This window comes from Corapipo altera, unplaced genomic scaffold, assembly GCF_003945725.1.
Source record: "Corapipo altera isolate COAL_440 unplaced genomic scaffold, ASM394572v1 48, whole genome shotgun sequence".
NCBI classification, from domain to species: domain Eukaryota; kingdom Metazoa; phylum Chordata; class Aves; order Passeriformes; family Pipridae; genus Corapipo; species Corapipo altera.
In genome coordinates, this window is record NW_020884931.1 from 2,580,881 (window position 1) to 2,602,296 (window position 21,416).

Sequence of the window (21,416 nt, forward strand, 5' to 3'; positions counted from 1 at the left end):
GGCGGGCTCCTGCCGCCGGCGGCGCCTGGCGCCCCTCAACGAGGACAACGGGCGGTTCCTGCTGCTGGCCGCCCTCATCGCGGCGTACCTGAGCGCCGGCGCCACCGTCTTCTCGGCCCTCGAGAGCCCGTCGGAGGCGGCGGCGCAGCTCCGCTGGAACCGGACCCTGCACAACTTCAGCCGCATCTTCAACATCAGCCTGCCGGAGCTGCGCGCCTTCCTGCGGAGCTACGAGGCGGCCATGGCCGCGGGCATCCGCGTCGACGCCCTGCGGCCCCGCTGGGACTTCCCCGGCGCCTTCTACTTCGTGGGCACCGTCGTCTCCACCATAGGTGAGCGCCGCCCCGACGGCCCCGCGGCGCAGAACCGCCCGCCCGGGGGATGCCGCGGCCGCGGCCCGGTCGTTATAGCGACCAAAGTTTGGGGAGAGGCGCTGCCGCGTTGCTGTGACAACCGGGGGCCTCGCAGTAGAGGGGTGTCCGGCTCCCTGTGTCCCCCCGCTAACCTCCCAGCCCGGCGAGTCGCGGTCGCACCGCCCGCCCCGCTGCGCGGAGCCGGGGACCGGCGCTTCTCCTGCCCCGCAGCGCTCCGGCTCCCGCGGGTTCGCAGGACCGCCGGCCGTCGGTGCCCCGGGCCGGCGGCGTCGGGGGTCCCGTCCCTACCCATTAAACTTCTGCTGCCGGCGGCTGGGTTTCTTACAGTCGGCCCGAAGGAGCGAGCAGGGCTGGCGGATCCCCGAGCAGCGCTGCCCGCGCCCCCACCGCGCCGGGATGCGCCTGCCGAGAGAGTGGCTCGGTACCGGGAGAGACGGCGCAGGGCCCCGAAAGCAGCGGGCTGATGGAGATGCTGAGTGAGAGCCGGGCGTTCGAGGTGCCTGGCCGCTGAACTTGGTACCGGCTTTAATTGTTGGCAAAGTTAAGATGTGTATGTGATTAAAGACACAATCTGTGTGTCTTCCAGCTGTAGCATAATACACGTTCTCCGTGTATCGCTGGTCACAGCTGGCTGCAGTTGTTAAGATCCCATAGGTGTTCAGGAAGAGCAGCACTTTGTAAGCAAATGGTGAGTTTTGATGGGAGGATATTTTTTAATATAAAATTACTGGGGTTTGTTCTAAAATTTCTTACTCTAAAAGCACAATTAAGAACTACTGTGTCGGAGATTTAGCCAAAGTAAAGCCGTGGCTATCTGCTGGTCTCGGGCTATTGCTTGAGAAATCCTGTCCCTGTGGACACAGAATCCTACTGATCTTAACTCTGACAGATTTTAAGTATTGTAACAAGCCAATTGTCTTGGGGCTTCTGAGCATAAATGTCGTGTTTCCCCTTTATTAGAGAGGCAGAAACACACAGCTCATTATTGCACTTACATTCATTAGGTTCGAAAATATTTTGGCAATAGTGACTAATCTGTATAATAGAGTCGTGATGGTGACTACAGCAGTGTTGTCAGGTAGTTACTTTTTGCATTGAATAGTTCAGTTAACTTTTGCTTTGCAAGTATGTTCAATAGTCCAGTCACTAGAAAACCATTTTAATTAAGCATTAGGCCTTCTTCATCACTGGAACATACATTTAAAAAAGATCATTTTGACTGACCTGAATGGCTGGACGAAGAAGTCCCTGTATTTAACAAACTCACTCTTTCCTTACACCTGCTGTAGCAAACAGAGAAATTTTCAGGTGATGTGTAAACGCATCTCTTCCCCACCAACCCTGCCTTCTCCTCCCTGAGGTTATTGAAATGTAAAATGTTTCTCTTCATTTGCATTTGTTTGCATCTCCATTGCCCCATCTGCAGTCATTTGTACCTGAGCAGAGGGAATGAGGATATCAGCAGGGGGTTTTGCGGGTCTTGACCGCTGTAAATGGCTGAACCGAGAACGGCTGAACCAAGAACTGTGTTTCTCATATTCGGGTAGCACAACTGAGGGCGTCAGGGCACTGCTCTCTCGTTATAGCCAAAAATAGCCCCATATCTTCAGCGAGATGGAGGCTGAAGACTGTTTTGAGCTACAACAAAGGCCAGGTTATGACAAGGACTCCCCAAGCAGTACCTTCTCTTGGCATTCTACCTGCTAGTGCTTACTCCTGGATTACTTACAGTACTTTATGTGAGTTCAGAGAACCTGCTATGGAACAAGGCTTTGCTTTGGGTGAGGAAATGCAGCAGAAGGTAGCTCAAAGTGAAGCCAAGTTCTGCCTTTGGGCACAGCAAAGGCCACGGCAGAGCTGCTGTGCTGGGGGTGCCAAGCTGTATAGCCCAGCAGGAGCAGCGTCTCCTACCCCTCAAGGCTGTTGCACTCCATCCTGGAATAGCTTTTACCAGCTACAGGTACAGTTCCTGCACATGAAGAGGAACTGCTACCCCCACCTCAGTCCTCCTTGCATGCCTCTTCAAGCTGCTGCAGCTCGTAGAGGGACAAAGCCTATGGTGAGCTTGGCTGCCTCTCCATGGGCAAGGTTTCTTCCACCACACAGTTTATTCAGTTATTATTGGCAGCTCTGCCCAGCAAAAGCAAAAAAAATCCAGTGAATTAACTAGTTATCCAACTAAAACCCCAAACTGTTAGTCAAATGTGCCCAAAGCTGTCTGGCTCGTGGTCCCATCAGGGAGAAACCAAATGGTAGGCATCAGAATGTCACCTGAGGGAGCAGTTCCGGAGTTGTTCTTTCGTGGTCCATTTTTCCCCTCCCAGCCAGCTCATTTATGTACCTACCTGCCTGGAGTACCTGTAATTCCACTGTCAGCTCACACACCACATTGTCCTGGTTCAGAGCAATTTGACTTGCTTTCGTGTCATGCTTAATTGACAAGAACTGTGTCTTTACTCAACCTCACCAAGAACTACCAGACATCCGGAGTCAAAACAGCTTGCCTTCCTCAACAACTTCATCAGTTAAGTGTGTCAAAACAACTTTATTGCTCCAGCTAAACACGCTACTGTCCTAGGGAGGTGTTGGAAAGCTTTCTTACTCACTGCTTAACAAACAGCAAGTATATGCAGTGTCTGTCAAGGGTAAAGCACCCGCAGGTTGCTCAGGTTCTTATCTGTAGAGGATTCCAGCTTACAAGTATCTCACTGTGTCTTTTAAAGCCCTCACTCTGCTTTCGACAGTTTTAATAAAACTACTAAATCTTTCATACGTAGACATCAATATAGTCACACAGGAACAGGGCTGCAAGTTTTCCTGGGGTTTGTGTAAGCTGAACAGAGGGAGAGAGACTCCAGTTCTTCATCCTTGTGTGAGCAAGGGTTAGGCATAGCCAGGCTTGGAGAAAACTGCTCCATCCGCCTTCCTTGAGCAGGGTCTTTGCAGAGCTGAGCAGCACCCCGTCATTAGGTGCTTCCTTGGCTGCAGTTCTGCATTTCCCTAATTGCACAGGGATGCAGTCAAATCCTCTGGGTGAAAAACATGATAGTAGGATCTTTAATAAATCAGAGTTAAAATTAAATGATAAGTCTAATATTAAAGCATTTTGCTGAATAACCCACAAAGCAAGTGGCTTACAGCCCATAAAACACCCTCTTGATAGCAATCTGGACATTCATTTTTCTACTGTTGCATTGTTTGTGCTTGAATAATGAAATGATGAGTCTATTTTCATTAGACATATCTTGATTTTTCAGAGCTATGTAAGAAAATTCTTCAGTCTAATTTCTGGTTGTTTGCTGTCAGATTACACCATCTATTCAGTCATTATTTTGCACTCCAAAAGGTAGTGTTTTTGTAGGCAGCTATTATTGTTCTGATTTCTTTAAAGAGCAGCTAGGTGAAATTTATTCTTGATTCTTTGGTCTAAGTGACAGTAGACTTTGTTTTTCAGTTGAGTTTTTTCTTTCCTTCTCCAAATGCAAACCATCGATAGTTCCAAACACTTTGTTAAAGACTGAAAGTAAAAGCAGAAGTCAGACCAGTTTTCTTCCTGGTAAAGTATTGCAGCATAATCAGTCATAGCTTTCCCCGTATTCTAGGAGCACAGATTCATTCTGCCTAGTACATCAGGCAGCTCTGGAATGCCTGAAGCTCTGGATTTCTGACTTCAGTCCATGAGTCTAGACTCTATACTAAGATTTTTTTCTTCTCTTAAATGTTCGAATAAACCTGAGGTGCCTCACTAGTAAAACATACTGAGACACAGACTTATCAAATTTGGATTTTAAGCTTCTTATGTATAAGAACATATGTTTCATAAATCCAGTGATATAATTGATTTATAGAAATCCATACCAGACATTAAAAAATGAGGTCAAAAGAGGTACTCCAATTTGTAAAAGTGATTTTTCAATATAATATTTTGTAAAGGACCATTACTGTGGGCAAACTGTTTTGGGATGGAACATGTCTGGGTTACATGTGCTTGAGAAGGGCCCCGGGAAGAAAAGATAAAAGGATCCTCTCTCTGTAAAACTGTGTGAAGGCTACAGGTGTTCAGGGCACAGTGTGTAGGAGTGAGCAAGACTGTTCATCCTTTCCTTGTCCCTGAGGTATCCTGTTAAATGACTCAATATTCTGGTGGACTGACAGCTCCACACAAAGGGAAGGGGTACGTTCTACTCTTACCTTAAATGAGAGACACAATGTTCGGTGTTTTCTTCCATCTCACTGGCTTCTGGGAGCTGTTCCCTGCTTGCTTAGGATGTCAGCTGGGTTGGAGCTTCTCTCTGGGTCCTCTGTAGGGATCTGTCATACTCAGCATATCATTTCTGCTTGTGCTCCACAACATAAGCACCATAACCACTCAAGTCTAAAATATCCTCTGGCATAGAAAAAATCTAGTGGTCCAGTTGTTCTGGAGGTGATAATTTAATGGAAGTGATGTGCAAAGTACAGTTGGACAGCTCAGCAAGCAAATGGTCAGCTGTTGGACTGCACTACTAGGAGCCAGGGAGTGAGCCTGCAAGAGCAGGCACTTCATAGGATAATTTGGCAAGAAATTTCACAATAATTGAGATGATCTGAAGGTTTTAAGGGGTAAGAATATTTGCCCTGTTTTCTTCATTGCTGTATTTCAGGACATGAACTTGAGCCGTAGCCACAGGAGGTTCTGGCTCTCTGCTCTCCGTAAATGCAGTCTCACTGTCTATACAGCCAATGCATCCAAAAGGCGACATCCAAACCAGAATGTAAACCTGATCAGCATCAGTGTCATTGCTCTGCTATTCCCTGAGGCTTGTACAGGCAGCTTTTGGGAGGCTTCAGATTAGGGGGGAGTTGCCTCCAGAGTTGACCTTCTTAAAGTTAAGAAATAATCAAACAAAACCAAATGAGAAAGCAGCTGGAAGAGCAAGCAGTATCATTAAGCTGCAGTGTCAGGTTATTTGTCCTTGCCATCCTATATACAGTCTGCAGCCAGCATGAGAGTGTGTTTCAGGCAGATCTGATTCCTTTGGTGCATGTCATGTTTTAATCAATGTGCTGGTGGATTTCTGGAAGTTATTTTCTCACTTGGGTAGTCTCGATAAGGAACAGAGAGCAGGAGGCTCAGAGGGCAGCAGGTGAATGGTCAGCATACTTCTGTGGAGAGAAGTGAGCCTACAGTGATTTTCCTCAGAGGAAGACCTGGCACTGTAGCAATATTTTCTACCTGCCATAGCTGCATAGGAGTATTAACTTCTTTGGGTACCAGATAGGCATTTCATTAGTATGTGGGCATAGGTTTTGTGCTCTGAGCAGGAAGGTAATCTAAAACACAGCTTGCCTTCTTGTCCTTGAGAGCAAAAACAGGAAGCTTTACTTGGAGTACCTCCATGTAATTACACGGGTAACTTGAGGTGTCCCCACTGTAGGGTCTCGATGAAATAATTTTGGTCATAAATTTGTGGGGGTCTTATTCTAGAAGGCAGGAGGGAGAAACCCCAGTACTTTAAATAAAGCCCTTTTTAAAAGAAAAAATAATCTGAAAATATTTTGTCAGTCTCAGTACTGCTTAGGATTTGCCTGCACTTGTAGGGTTATGCCAGCAACAGAAAATGAAGCTATTACTGTGCTTTGGTCATCTAAACTGAGTGATTTCTACAGAGCACTGTGTCTTAGATTACTTACTCTAACAGATTCAGAGATTTCTTAAATATTAAACCCTAGCTATGAAACCAAATGTTTTAAAACACTAGCATCAGTACAATGGAGATCTAGTTGTTGTTTTACTACTGGAGAAGTTTAAGTCGAGGACAGCCAACCAATCGCACTTCTTTTTGCTGTGCCCGTGTAGTTTGAGGTGCTCAGCTGGAACACTGAAACCTGGGGTCTCCAGCTGAATGTCAAACACCACAGCATCTCAGAGCAACCACCTGAAACACAAAGCCTGTCTATAACACCAGGGAATAAAGAATTTGCCTAGCATCACATGAGATATGGTCCAGCATCTCAGAAGTCAGGGGAAATTTTATACTAACTTACTGTGTGCTGGTTCAGGTTCAAAATGAAGACCAACTGGAGTTTGTAATCGTGAATTCTCCATTTGTGCAGCCCTCAAGGTACCTCTAGCTCGGGTAGTTGAAGGAGCAGTGTCTGCTTAGTGAGCAGATACCTCCTGGTTAGCAGAACATTCCATTTGGCCTTCAGTCTTCTGGGTAGCAAATACCTGTATTTTAGTTCCCTGTGCATTAACAAGAGCTTGGCGATGTGACTGCAAGCCAAACATTGGTGTGCCAAAACACCACTTTGACAGCTCTCCATCCATGGAGGTGACTCACGAGGCTCCAGCCAGTCCGTCTCTTATTACTGAGCAACCTCCCTGTAAACCAGTTATCGCGTCTGTAATAGCAGTGAGGGATCATAATTACCAGGCTTATCAGCTGCTCTGTTTGCTGCAGGCTCATAAATCCAAATCCTGCTTGAAACCCTATGGGCTGTGTTCCTTTGGAGCCCTAGACTCTTCCCCCAGCTCTGCAGTCCTGGGGATATTCCCCCTTTCTTTCTCTTGCAGCTTGTCTAACACTCCCCACTCACCTGCCTGTCTCAGGTGCTCTTAATTTCTACAGCTTCTGCTGCCTCCCCCAGGATTAGCATGCCATTGTCTACTGGTGATTTGTTTTCTTGATTAACTTTTGAATATTTGTTTGATGTCCTTGCAGTCTTTCATGTTAATAGCTACCAAAGAAGTCAAAAGTAAAGCTTTACGGTTTCTTTCTGTTCCTCATCACTCCTGTCCCTCTTCCCTTGTGTTAATCCTGCTATTGATCCCCATTTCTTTTTCGGTCTATTTCTTTCTTCTCTTGATTGTCTTCAGTTTGACACAGATCATACACACCTCATCATTTTTTCTCACTTGTACCGATGGGTCATCTTCATCAGCACACTGTCTTGTTTTTATGCAAACTTTAATTGCTCTTCATTGTGGAGAGAAGGGGAAAGCAATTATAGGATAGTTCTGTTGGCAATTAACGTCATGTAACAATACCCACTCCTGGTGTTATGCTGGAAAATACAATGTCATTTCTTTATTTTAATGAATGCAGTTGTTACTGTATCTTTGCAGCAATTGAAGTGAATGAGAATTTTACCTCTTGCCACAATACCACCTGGGTTAGAGCAACAAAAAAACAACTTGGAACATTTCATCTGCAATTTTTAGAGTGAAGAGAACTTGATATTGTTGGAAACATGACCTGTGACCATGATCTGTGTGAGCCTTGCTTACCTTTATCAAAAGAGACAGTTTTCGTAGTGTGTCAGCACCAGGTGCATATCTGAGGGCATTTTGGGAGAAGACTGTTTAGGGCAAAGATTAGGGTTCATGCTGGTGAACATTTGAAATGTGAAAGTCCTCCCGAGCACAGTAAATCTTGGAAGTGACAATAAAAACCTCCTGTGAATAGAAACGCTTTAGTAGCAAACAGAACTGTAATCCAAGGGGCAGTTGCATAGCAATCCAGGCAAATCAAATATCTCCTCAATAGCCTACATCTGCTGAAGTCGATAGTAGACCAGTGACAGAGCCTTAGGAAATCCTGCTTTACTCATTTTATTGGCACACTAAGTTTCTAAAACAAATGTAGGTCTGCTGTTGCCAGCACTCGTTATTACTGTGTACAATACATCTTCCCGAGCTCGGTGGGTCTGTTGATGGCACTGGCTGGCACACCTAGACATTGGGAGGTTTCAGTGCAATCCCTCATGAATCAAATGAGAGGTAGAATGAAAATTAAATCTAATTGCATTAGATGAAGCAAAGCATTAGCAGCCTTTTCAAGTAATTAAAGCTTTGGAGTGGAATAAGATAAGAAATTGAATGGTTTGATGTTAACATATGGGATTACTTATTATGAGTGAGACATTGCTATTGCTCGTGTTTAAAAATCCGTAGTAAGTGGATGAAAAAAGCAGTACTACCTTGATAACAGTTGTGGCCTCACAATTTCTCAATGGATTTTAACCTTTCTGAGCTTGTACCACTGCAGCTTCTTCCCCATCAGAAGTGATTGGCCAAATGTTTCCCTTTCATTCTCAAGTCTAACACAGGCAAATTTAATCATGGCAGAAACTGCAACGAGTTCTCACCCATTTGAGAACTGGTTGAGAAACTAATTCAGTAAATTTCTGTTAAAACCAGATGAGATCCTTTCAGTTATTCATTATTGAATATTCTGTCATCTCTTTGCTCAGCCTGAGCATTGTGCAAACAATATATTTATTTTCTGAGGTCAAACAAAAAATACAGTGTCACTCATGCTCAATGTGCAGGGAGTCAAGTTTCCTTTAAGACTCATGGAAGTGGGGGGAAATGACTGCAGTGTAAAGGTCTTAAATCCAAATTGTGATTTTCATGAGAGATGTAGAAAGAAGTTGTTTGATAAAATGATTTGATTTACAAAAAGGGCTATTGGCAGAGCTGGGAGGACCAGGGAAATCTCAGATAAAATCGAAAGCTCATAATTACCCTGGTAATGTGGCAAAGTTGTTCAGTATCGTTAAATTAAAAAGTAGTCAAGGGAAATGCATACTAAGGAAGGAAGAGTTAAACGCAGAAGTAGAAAAGGGGAAGTAACTGGTTAGTCAGCAGTCCTGTCACCCGTATTTCTGCAACACTGTATTTCTGTTAAAGTTACTTAAAATCTTCCTGCCTTCATGAGTAAATTAGAAGAGCTGCCCAAGCAAAAAGACACTTGACAGTTTGCTTCTTTACTTTCAGCTGAAACTTTTTAAAATAAGAGGCTCATAAAGGCATGTTTAAACCATTAACCAGTCCAGGTACATTTTTGTAGAGAGATTTGAAAAAAAAAAAAAAACAACAGCCAAACAGTGGAGAAGATTGTTCATGTTCAGAGTTTTTCTATCCCACCAGTCCATATTTATATCCTAACTCTTCATAAAGCAGAAGAGATGACACAGCTATCAAGAAACAGATGTTCTCTCAACACCTACCTACGCTAACACCACTGGCAGAAGAAAAATATGCTGCAAGTCTATTGTTTAATCCACTCAAAAGGTAAGCCAGCAATGTAACCATGAAACAGCCTTTCCCATCTGTAAGGCTCAAAAAGTCCAAGAGTGACATCTTTTTTTTATGAGACTTCTTACGTGGGGAAGTACGACATACGCCCAAGATCACTTGTGAAATTCAGATAATGCTGTTTCTTAGCCTGAAACAAGAAGTATTGTGAGATGTACTGGCAGTGAAGTGACAGTACATGTGCAAATATTCTTTTGAAGCCAATAATGTCTCAAGAACATAACAAAATTTGAATGCCATTATTCTTTTTCCCTTGCAGCTCAGAAAAAAAAAAAAAATTGCTCAACCTCGGGTCTACACAGACATCTGAAATGCAACTGCAAGTTTCAATAAACAGCAAAAGCAGGTGTGAATGCTTATGTTTGAAACCCTGTTTGAAATGACAGGGCATAAGCTTTTTTTCTGTTAGGGTGTTGCTTAGATACGTGATTATCCCCATGAAAAACATTCTCGACAACCATAGAAAAATAAGAATGGAAGCAGCTTTAAAAGATGAAAAATTACGATTGCAGGAGAATTCTGCCTTTTTTTTGTTAACCTGGAACGTGGAGACTAAAGGAAGATCAGAGGAGGTGGGAATGTATGGCTTCAGATATTGGCCACATCTCAAGAGAGGGAAGGAATTGGTGAGTCTTGGGGTCCATGAGCTATACCTCGATGTATATTCGTGGTTACTGAGACACACTTTGTGTATTTCTTGGTTATCATACTTTTGTTTTCTGTAGATTTTTTTTAAATAGTTACTCTAAATTCAGGTATGTTTCTTCTGTCTCATAGTGTCTCAGAAACCTCTGTGTTTTAGCTGAGGTTTGGCAGTGCAGTAAGCTGAGGCAGATGCTTCTGCCCACAACCTGGAATGTGAGCAGCAGAGGTTGGACACCGCCCCAACAGCTGTTAATGCAAGAGTTTGAAGACCCTTATTTTCTAGGGGAGATAAGGGAGACGTTTTTCACAGTAATATAACGTACTTAAGTAACCAAGGGGCATGTGGGCTATATTTTTCCATTATTAACACTACCACCATTTCAGAAAAGATTACAGCAAGATAGTTTTCCCCAGCTGTTAGGATAAGGAAAGAAAACAAACCAGAGACAGGACCCTACAATCATCGAGTGTGGAGGTAGCCACAAGAAGCGGCTCTGGACTAGTTTAGGTTAATTCACGAAGAGACAGGCTGCAAGAACACCCTGCTCTCATCCCATTTTCCTTTGGGAGGTGGTTTAGCACTAATTTAGGCAACACTAACCCCTATTCTCTCTGTTTTAACGAGCCAAGGGGTAGAGTAACTGACAAAACAAGAGGGGATTTAGTATCATCTTGCTTAAGATTTGTCCAAGAAAGCATATAATGAAGAAAATAATTTCAGTCTTGATTTTTATGACTGTAAACCAGAGACTGGCCTCAAGAATTTAGCAGAGAAGATTATATTACTTTTAGGAACGATAAAACCTTAAGTATTGAAAGACAGTTTGTTTGTGAACAATATGATGATAGAAAAGGAATATTGTCACACCACAGGTCACCTCCATCTCTATACAGTCAATTCAGCAAGAATCAACTTTCTTTTTCTCTGTGTATTTTGAATTCATACTCCTGATTTTCATTCTTCCCTGAGCTTCATTCTCTATCATCTCCTAGGAGAGGTCCCCTCTCCCTCATTAGAAACCATGTTCTGCTGCAGTAGTATGGATTAGCTAAAAAACCTGAACATAAGCTTGTCAAAGATTTTGAGCCTCAAGGCTGTCACTCTTCCCATGTGTTCCCTCTTCAGGGGCTATTGCTTAGCAAGACCATGGGCCAGAGCTGCTGCTCAGCTGGTAACACTGGTGACTTGGCACAAGTCAATCCCCATTTGCTTGTACAAGGTATATAATGGAGCAGCCAGCCCCAGCCAGGGAACCATAAAACTGATTTAGAGACACTTCTGCTTCTTCCTGGGCTTGGTTCTGTGCCAAAGAAGCTTGGCCAGACCTCCTTAAGTATTTATTGGGCTATGTCTTTAGGATAGTGGCATTTAGTAGTGAGCAAGGGTAGACTTGTTTAGTTAGTCTTTGGGTATGCACTTTCTTCACGAGCTGTACACAGAAAAGGCACATGCAGTACCACTGAGGGAAAAGGCTGACCTACTTCTGGTGAATGAAAAGATCAAGAATACTGCTGATGCTGGCAATGAAGCCCCACTGCTTATCTTTTTAAGGGTCATTTATCACTCAAATTTACAAAGGTTAGGCTACTTGAGCTGTCAAATGTGCCTGCTGAGTACCCACTAGAAACTGAGGTCTTTCTTGGAAAACTCAACTAGAATGCTTCAGCGTAGAAAAACACCCTTGGGAAACCTGCTGCAGGGAGGAGAAAAACGTTCAGGAGCAGCCAGGTTTTGAGGAGGTTAGTCCTCTCTCCTTCCCTAAGGTATTTCAGGGGGCACCCCCAATGCCTTAGGCCCCATCAAGGTGATGCTCCTCTCAGGACCAGCATATCCTTCACCCTAAAAATGTTGCTCCTGCTCTGTCACCCAAGGTAGCTTCTCCTTAGGCGTGGGGTCTCCTCTTCACCTGCCTGCTGACATGGCCAGGTGTCAGCCCCACACAGCAGCACCTCTGCATGTAAATACTCTGCTTGGGGAGTCAAGCTTCACATTCCCATCTTCAGGGCATTTCATGAGACAGATTTCCTTGCAGCTTCTTGTCCTCCAGTTGGCGGCCCTGTTGCCTTTCTAGCAGAAGAGGTTCTTCATCACCACCTCTCCTCCCAAATTTCCTCTCTGGAGCACATGACTGCTCTGTTCAATGCCAGCCACCAGCAGCTCTGCTTACCTCTACAGCCCTCTTCATCATACCAGTCTCTGTTGCAGGAGCCTCTTGCATCATTCCCTCCAGGCAGCCTCTCATAACATCCTACTGCCCTCCATGGCTGCCTGTGGGAGTTCAAGCCCCTTGCCCACATGTGGAAATCACAGGTTTCCAGAGAAACTTGGGAGTCCCAGCACCTCTGCCGTGATGCAGTTGCCCTTCTGCCTCCCAGCCCTGGGCACATGCTCCTACCCCAGGCCTGTCTCTTGTCCTCACCCAAGTTGCAGCTGGGAATAATTTTAGGTTCATCCTTGTCATTCATTTCTACAGAAAAATATTGTTACCTCTTAGTCTCTTTTCATACCTTTCACATGCACCTGGTAACTAACAACTATTTTATTAACTTCACCTTTCAGTTATTGAATGCCATCATTGCAAATTTAATCACTTTTTTTTTTTTTTCCCAATGAAGCTTGGGTTATTTTAGGCTTACAATTCTATTAACCCTTTTTAAAACCAATGTACTTTAAAGAAGAATGAGTATTGTGGCCGTGACCTTTTAGCCTGTGGTTTAAATCATGTCCAGCAGAGAAATGCTGAGGGTGATTGATTCTGGTGTTCACTGCATTGCAGTGCTGTGGATAACCAATAACCTGATCACAGCTGTGTGTAAACAGAATAAAACTGATGCTGTGGAAAGTCTTTAATAATTGCCTGCAGCTCCTTTAAACTCCTTAATGTTCAATTAATCATTTCCTGGTTCTGTTCTGCCACTGTTGCTCCTTTTTAGTAGCAGTTATCTCAAACACCTGACTAATATTTCATGGATGGAGATGAAACAAGGAGCAACAGCAGAGACCTGGATGGTTTTTAACTACATTCATTAAGTTTATCATGGTAGTGTTTCAGGTCACTGAATAGACTGGGCATCTTTTCACAAAGTCTCTGGGTGCATGTATGCACTTTTTTATATATTGAACATTCAGTTAGGAAAACAAACAAACCAAAAAAAATCCGAACTTGGTTTAGGTCACTCTGGTTCACACAGCAAATTTACAGGAATTCTGACCACCTATTTACTGTAGGCTCTGGGGACAACAAGTCTGTTCCGCATGTTAAAGGAATGCCTTTAAAATAATTTTTAAAAAGTTAGGAAATGCCAGAAACTGTCTGCTTATTCATCTTGAGGTGGTGTATGGGTATGACCAAGGGTGGATGGATGAATGGGTCGATCAATAGGTAGAATGTTTATGGGAGTCAGTTCTTAATTGCGTGGTCGCTCAGCATTTTCTCCATGGAATATCTGCTCAGTGCATGGGTCACCAAGGACTAGGAGCTTGTGTATGATCCAGGTTAGGCCAGCTCTAAAAACTGCAGTTGTAGCTCATGTCTTCAGACATCGCATAGGTCTAACTTAAAAGGTCTTAATTTGTCCAGTGCTAGACAGATTGCTTCTGTTCAGGAGCTGTTTCCAGACAGTAATCTAAATAAGATCAAATGGGATTTTTAGAGCAACTTCGATATTAAAGGATTTGCAGTGGAAAAGCTCTAAAAAGATTTACAGTATTTTAGTAAAGCGGGCTGAGAAAGAGTGTTAAAGGGAAAGTAAGTTTTTAATTTGTAGTCTGAAAATGCAAAGCCAGGTGGAAGAACTGACTTGTAGTAGTCTCATTCCTTGGGTAAAAGCACTGGATACAGCAGTTTTGTCAGCTCTCAGCTGTGACCCTGTATCCAAGGCAACTGTTTCTGAATGTTAGGTGGTGAGGAGCTATAGAATAGATGAGAGGCAGTTGTGAAATATACAGGTATGATTCTCAGGGGAAATAATAATGAAATGCCAACAGGTGGAAAAGGGTTGGAGGAAGCACCAGAACCCAGACTTGGAATTCAGAATAGGATGTTTTCTTCCTTGATGTTAGTTCCTACATGTTAGTCAATAAAGACCAACCAGGACTGTTGGAAAGCTATGAAGTAAAGCAAGCATGGAACAGACGTGAAACAAAATTGCTTGCTCTTTGTTTCTCTGTCTGTGTTCTGTAACCCCCATCTCTTGGGGACCAATCCTGCAAGAACTTAGTCTTTGTGTTGCAAGAACTTCTTTCCCTCTGGAAGCAGAATTCTGGTTATGGTTGTTCTTGTTATTGTTTATTTCTGAGGAATCATTTGTTTAAAAAGGTGTATTCAGCCACTTAAGTTTCTTTTATTCCTTTAAATGTAGCTACATTATATTTATGTAGAGGTGATGCTACTCTGATAATCTGTACTGTTTCACTCTAGGATTTAAAAATTATTGTTTTGGTGTGCTGACTTGCTGTGTGAGCGAAGTCCCATAGCAGGACAGCTGTATAAGAAGAACTGGAGTGCCTGAGAGAGGCAGGGACACATTATGCCATTGTAAAGGCTGGAAGACTTTTTTTTGTGTAGTTCTTGAAGTGACTCAAACTTTATTCCACCTCTGGATAAATACGTCTTTACTGGAAAATTTTCAACCTTTTTAATCTCAAACTATAGTAAGACAAAGCAATTGGCCTGAAAGAAGAGCTCATAGGTACTAAAACTGTTATTCTTTTTTATCTTCTGGCATCAACTATCTCTTTTACCCATAAGAAAATAGGTAAAAGAGAGCAAGAACAACAGGAAGCATGTCACGAGTTTTTCCAGCTGTACTACCTCTTGAATCCATCAGCAGGTTAAGTAATTTAAACTCCAGAAGAGCAGAATTGTAACCACAGAACCTGTTAAACAAGTCAGGATGAGGGTCTTATTTATTGTCAGCATTTACTCATGAGAGGCTGCTGAAGAGAGTGTTTATCAACTCGTCTCTGCTGATTCTGTTTGGGGAGGAGAAGTATCAAACACACGAAATTATTGCTGCCATAGAGCTTGTATTTGAACTGGTGGATCAGAGTGAGGCAGAATTAGTGTGAGGGAGGTTGAAATATTGCATCTGAGCCACACAAAGTCAACCCCAAGGTACCTGTATAATATGTCTCAGGGCCATGAAAAATGTAAAGCACCGTTGTGCTTTTTTCCTTGTACTGTCTCAGAGGCACAGGCAGTTCTGGATTAATTTGTTTCATCCAGGCATCATGATGTACCTTAGCCTTGAGCGGGGGCTGAGCTCAGAGGTGGTGTACAGAACAGACTGAGACTAACCCCCCCCGTGGTCCAGGTGGTGCCAAAGGGACAAACACGGCTGGCAAAGGAAGACCCTGTGTGGAGAGTATGTGAGTGCACTTCCCTCAGCCAGCTGTTGACCTGAAGTTACATGAGGGACATGTTTTAGTGGTGGGCTTAGCAATGCTGGGCTAACAGTTGGACTCAATGATCTTAAAGGTCTTTTCCAACCTAAATGATTCTATGATTTTGTGTTTTCCTTGTCTCACCTGTTTTTTAGCACTCTCGTTGCTGTGATGGGTCCTTTCACCTTGCATAGCTGCATACTGAATTTTGGTGACATTATGCTTCAGAAAATCTCAAAACATCAGAAGTATAAAACTTCAACACCTCACATGAATGATCACCGAAAATACTGAAAAGCTTCAGCACATTTACAACTTGATCCAAACTGTCGCTACCTCTTTTTTTTTCCCTAATTAATAAATGTGTCTAGCCATATGTGGGACAATAAACCCATTTATTTTGATGGTGATGTTCACATGCTTGCTGTGAAGCACATGTTTAAATGCTTTGCTGACAAGGCAGAGGCGAACAGATGCCTTTTCCATAACAAGCTGGCTGTGTATCTCTAGCTGGCAACTGCAGCAGGCTCCCCAGCTTCTTCTGAGGGCCAAGCACTATTCATCATTAGATGAGACGGCTCCTGCTAGCAGCCAGCCCAATCCAAAGAACAGGTCTACCCCACAGAGGAGAAGGAACTAGGAAGAGCTTCCCAATGAGCCACGTTAAACCTGGGACCCCAAGGCAGGCTTCTTCAGGTCTGCTCAGAGGTGGTCTTTTTTAACACTACAAAGTGGAGATACAGTGGGTCCAGAAAACAAAATATCACCTCTTTGGTGATATTTTCTGGTAATACTGTGCAAGTTTTTCACTGACTTTTACAGAAAATGCTGGTTTTACTGTGAAGGTACTGATCATAGAGTCATAGAATGGTTTGGGTTGGAAGGGACTTGAAACTTTACAAACTTTTATTTATGTGGTCTGATATTGGTATTTACCTCCTTGAATATGTTACTTGCTCAGTATTTTTGTGGAACAATAATTTCAGCATGTGGATTTTTTACAGGCCATTAGTTTAGATTACATGCAGTTACTTATTAATGGGACATGAGCAGTCACCTCGATCCTGTCAGTGTGCTTTTTGACTGAACCACCAAGTGTTCTTACAGGGAAGAGTAGTAGAACAAGGGCAATACCTGCAGAATTGAGTTTCAGGAGCATCTTCTTGAGATAGTATGTGAAATATATGTAAATCATTTCCATAATACAACTGCTATCAGCAAATAACATGGAGTGAACTTACTGTATTTATTTGCATGCAAATTTAAGATCACTTTTGCTGTTATTTAACCATCTGTAACTACAAGATATTACTGCTTGTTCATAAAATTATGCGTATGAGTAATGTCATAATAAGTAATATTACAATAAGTAATTCTTATAAAGAAGAGGTGAATTAATATTGTTGCTGCATCTTCCCTGAGTGTTTATACTCTGATTTTTCTATTAAACTTTGCAGCAGTGTTTTTCCCTGCTGTAATTATCAGTCTGAGAGTTCCTAATGCTCCCAGTCTGCCAGACAGCTCTGCAGCGTGATGGCTTTTCCTTCCCTCTGTGATGATACCAGGTGGTCTAGTTGCAGTTGGGATTTGGATAAGACTTTAAAATGCTGTTATGTTTAAAACAATATTTGATATATGAGCGGTGAGTTACACAGCCTGAAAACTTGCCTCTTCTCAGCAGGAATTATATAATTGGACCTCTATAACAGAAGTGTTACAGTGGGTTACAACTTGTGAACATAGAGCTTAAACTTTCCATCAGGTCATGCTGGGCTGGCACATATGGGAGCAGTGAAGTGATCTCTTCACCTCATCCCACCTTGAAGAGGTTTGGGCTCGGTGATCCTTCCACCTGCGTTTACAGAGTGGTGTTGCTCTGTTAATACACTGCTGTTCGTATGTGCAAGGATTTTTTTCTTGCTTTCCGGTTTTAGTCATCTTGTTGAGCTTTCTGGTGCCTTCTTTGCTCTTTGCAGAACTCAGTTTTATGTTGGCCTAAGCTGATTTAGAGATAGCACTCCTTTTGTCCAGTGAGATGAGACCCTTGTTAAATACACATATCCTGAGCTTACACATGAAAACCTATGTCATTAACATTACCCATTTATCTCCACACCACAGGTTTTGGAATGACCACACCAGCAACTGTGGCTGGAAAGGTATTCCTCATCGTTTATGGCCTTTTTGGGTGTGCTGGGACTATCCTTTTCTTCAACCTCTTCTTGGAGCGCATTATCTCCCTCCTGGCATTTATCATGAAGGCGTGCCACGAGAGACAGCTGCGAAGAAGTGGTCTCCTACCTCCCAACTTCCGAAGGGGGCCAGCTATGTCAGGGGTGGGCAGCCTCGTGGGCTGGAAGCCATCCGTTTACCATGTGTTGCTGATTCTGGGAATATTTGCTATTACCCTTTCCTGCTGCGCCTCCGCAATGTACACGGCGGTAGAAGGATGGAACTACGTTGATTCCTTGTACTATTGCTTTGTCACGTTCAGCACCATCGGCTTTGGAGATTTGGTAAGCAGCCAGAACGCTGCATACCAAAATCAGGGATTATACAGATTCGGAAACTTTGTATTTATATTTATGGGGGTATGTTGCATATACTCTCTTTTTAATGTCATTTCAATTGTAATCAAGCAAGTTTTGAACTGGGTGTTGAAAAAATTCGAATGCAGATGTTGCCCAAAGTGCCATAAATCAAGTACCCGCCTCAGCCGTCGCAACGCCATCACCCCCGGAGCCCGCCTGCGTCGACATAACATCTCAGTGGACACTGATGGACAGTACGACAGTGACACCGAGGGGAGGAGGCTCTCTGGAGAGATGATCTCCATGAGGGAGCTCACGGCATCCAATAAGGTCTCCCTGGCCATTTTGCAAAAGCAGTTGTCTGAGACAGCCAACGGCTACCCCAGGAATGTTTGTATCAATACGAGACAAAACGGTTTCTCTGCAGGGGTGGGTGCTCTAGCCATCATGAACAACCGCTTGGCAGAAACGAGTGATTCTAGGTAGAGTTTTTGAAATTCCTTTTGTTTCTCTAATAAAAATGAAATGGTGATTAGGCTGGAATTATCACTGTAAGCTACTGGAAAGTTTTAAATTCAGACACAGCCTTGGTATTCATTGGGCGTTCAGCATTTTAGTCTCTGGGGGTTTTATAAGTTTTCTCTAATATGCATTGAGATATTTATCATTATGTTACAATTTTCCCCTGAGGGTCTTTTGGAAGAGACTTGGATGTCTTTGATGCAGAATCTGATGCAGTTACAGAAGGATGGTGTGCATGGTTAGGATGGTGTCAAAACCAGCCTGTTCTTCAGAACAGAGTCTAAACCCAAACTCTGTGTTAAAATGCATTGTGGGCAAGTTTGGCTCCATATTCAAACATGGGGTTGGTAAGGTTTGGCTAAACCAGTATCTCACAGTTTGTTGAAGTCTAGATCTGGCCCTGAGCTTTGTGCTCAATGCTCTTCAGCAATTTCTCACAGCAGGAGGACATGTAGGTGACCGCCGCCACACCACCTTTAGTGTGATTGTGCTTCCCTTCAATAACCCTACTGACTTCAACAGCAGAGGATTGAGTGGGCTGGATTCCCCTCATACAAATGATGGAGTTTAGCCAGTCATGTCTGAAAGACTGCCTGCCACCTAACTCGTAAAAGTCAGGGGGTTATCAAGGACCGTATCAAAGCGTGCAAAACTATTCCTGCCTACTGAATAACTGGAAACAGGCAATTGTCATCTTCAGTACTGACTTCATGTAATGCAAGAGAAGCCAGTATGGTCAAATGTTTGCATCACCACTGAAATGCTTATTTCATTACTTTCACATTAAAATAAGTCACTAAAATGAACGCAGGCTCTCTGTTGTCCTAAATTTGCATCTTTTGCTTCTGCAGTATTGTTGCAGAGATTCATGCAAATTATTTCCTTGCAGTTTTTTGAGGGCTCCAGCCCTGTACTTGTTTCCCACAAATCTGACTGTGTAGGTTATACAGAAGAGCAGTACTTTGGAGTTCCCCCCAAAAGCTAGCTTCCCCCAGAATGCTGATGTGAAGTCATAAATTGACCATTGGCTGTTGCTACCATCTTAAGCCATATTTAACCTGCACTAGCCCAAACCACTGAATAACCAGAAGCAAACCTGGTCTGGAGTGTGTAGTTTAGCATAACAAATGGGTGCAGAGGAATTACTGCGAATCTCTTTCAAAATACATGCGCAGCTCTGGATCATTTCTCTAAATTCTCTCTGCTATGCTATGAAGGTAATAAAAAGGCTTCTGCTGATTCCAGGCAAGAAACAAAACTGAAGCTTGTATTCTGAGACACAGTGACCTGCTCTTGGAAACTTCTTTTGAAGTTGTAGGCAAGACCATGAGTAACTAGGTTGGTCACTGAATAAATTGAAGAAGCTGATGAAAACAAACTGGGAATATTAGAAATGATTGAAAATATTTCCATGAAGTTTCATATAGATATTTTACTCTGTTGTTTACTTACTTTACTTTGTCTGGGTTTGGGGTAGTCATCATTTTTGCTTTCCTTTAAATTTGTAGTGGTACAAAATGTTTTGGAATTTAACCTTGGAAAACTAACTTTTAATTTGAGGTTTTGCACACCTGAGCCTGCCAGCTGAAGTATGGCAATGATTGTATCTTTTTCCTGACGAAAAGGAATCAGAGCAGCAGATAAACCATCACACATGGATCTGTATCACACTCTAAATGTAGTCACAGCTTTTGTCAAGATGCATTTGGCCAGAAACAGGCAGTGATGATTGTGTTCTGTTTCTGCCTGACACAGACTCACACTTAAGCTTATGTGGTATACTAGAGTCCGCATTCAAGAGGCAGGAGCTTTCTTGATGGTAGGGAGACTCCCCAAGGTCCATGCATCAGAGTGCCTTCCTGTCTGTGCACTCGTGCTCTTTGAAGAAGCAGGAAGCGTTCGAAGTGTTTCATGATCCTAATTTGAAGCTCACTGAAGGATAAATTTAAGCAGGCTGTGTAGGGACAGCTCATGGTCTGGAGAAGTCTCAAAGACTGGCTGCAGAAGCTGAAAGACCTCTTTCAGGGAGGCACCGTCCAGAGACACAGGGGACATCTTTGGAAACAGCCGAGGCGGGGAACCAAAAGAATGAAAATTTGTTATTTTCCCTTGAGATTACTCCTACAGGTAAATAACTATGATGGTTTATGTGTTTGTTAATTAAAAGTGTGAATGGGACCCCGCTCTGTTTCTGCAGCTAGACTCTCAGGGTTGTATCTTGATACATTTGCCATCATAAGGATTATTACTCATTAGAAGGGACCCCACTCTGTGAAGTGTTGTATAAATCAAGGCAGATGGGCTCTGTCCCAAAGGACTTAGGAGTTTGAATAGATAGGACCCCAAGCAACAGCAGAATTTATTATTTTGCTCATAAAAACATGTTCAAATGCATTAACATTCTGTGAGCTGAAGAACTCTGTGGGGAAAAATTTGCAAATTAAGGTGGGGGGAGTTTTAGTAAGTTGTTTTTAAAGGATAAATATAACCATAATTAGGGTCCTGTTTAAATGTTTGTAAATTGTTGTCAAACTACCTATTCCTGCCTGGGAAATACAGTGATGTAATATGAAATTGTACATACCTCCTCTGTACTTTTTCTGCATCTAGGCAAAGGCAGTCTGTTATAACATGATTTAAATGTTTCCGAGTCTGTCTGGTACCGTCGTTTACAGTGGTGCCTTTGCAGGACCCTTTGCAGTTCCTGTTGACCCCAGGGGAAGTTGGACCAGGTCCTACAGCTGGGCTTCTCAAGGGATTTGAGCATCTAATTGCTGCTCTATGCACTTAGGTCTAATGTTTATTTATTCCCAGGATCCTTGATACACTCCATTCTGCTTCTCCTTAGCCTCAGAGGCATATAAAGTGCATGCCCA

The 21,416-nt window shown here is 43.2% G+C and overlaps 1 protein-coding gene across 1 annotated transcript in view; it reads left to right on the forward strand.

Moving 5' to 3' along the window:
* Nucleotides 1-4: 4 nt before the first annotated feature.
* KCNK12 (potassium two pore domain channel subfamily K member 12) overlaps nucleotides 5-21,416 on the forward strand; it is a gene marked incomplete at its 5' end in the record, with an annotated part of 28,163 nt that continues 6,751 nt past the window's right edge. Inside the window, 2 exons of the mRNA XM_027659225.1 lie at nucleotides 5-332; nucleotides 17,609-18,500. Of these exons, the coding sequence (XP_027515026.1) occupies nucleotides 5-332; nucleotides 17,609-18,500 (1,220 nt within the window). The remainder of the gene's footprint in view (nucleotides 333-17,608; nucleotides 18,501-21,416) is intronic.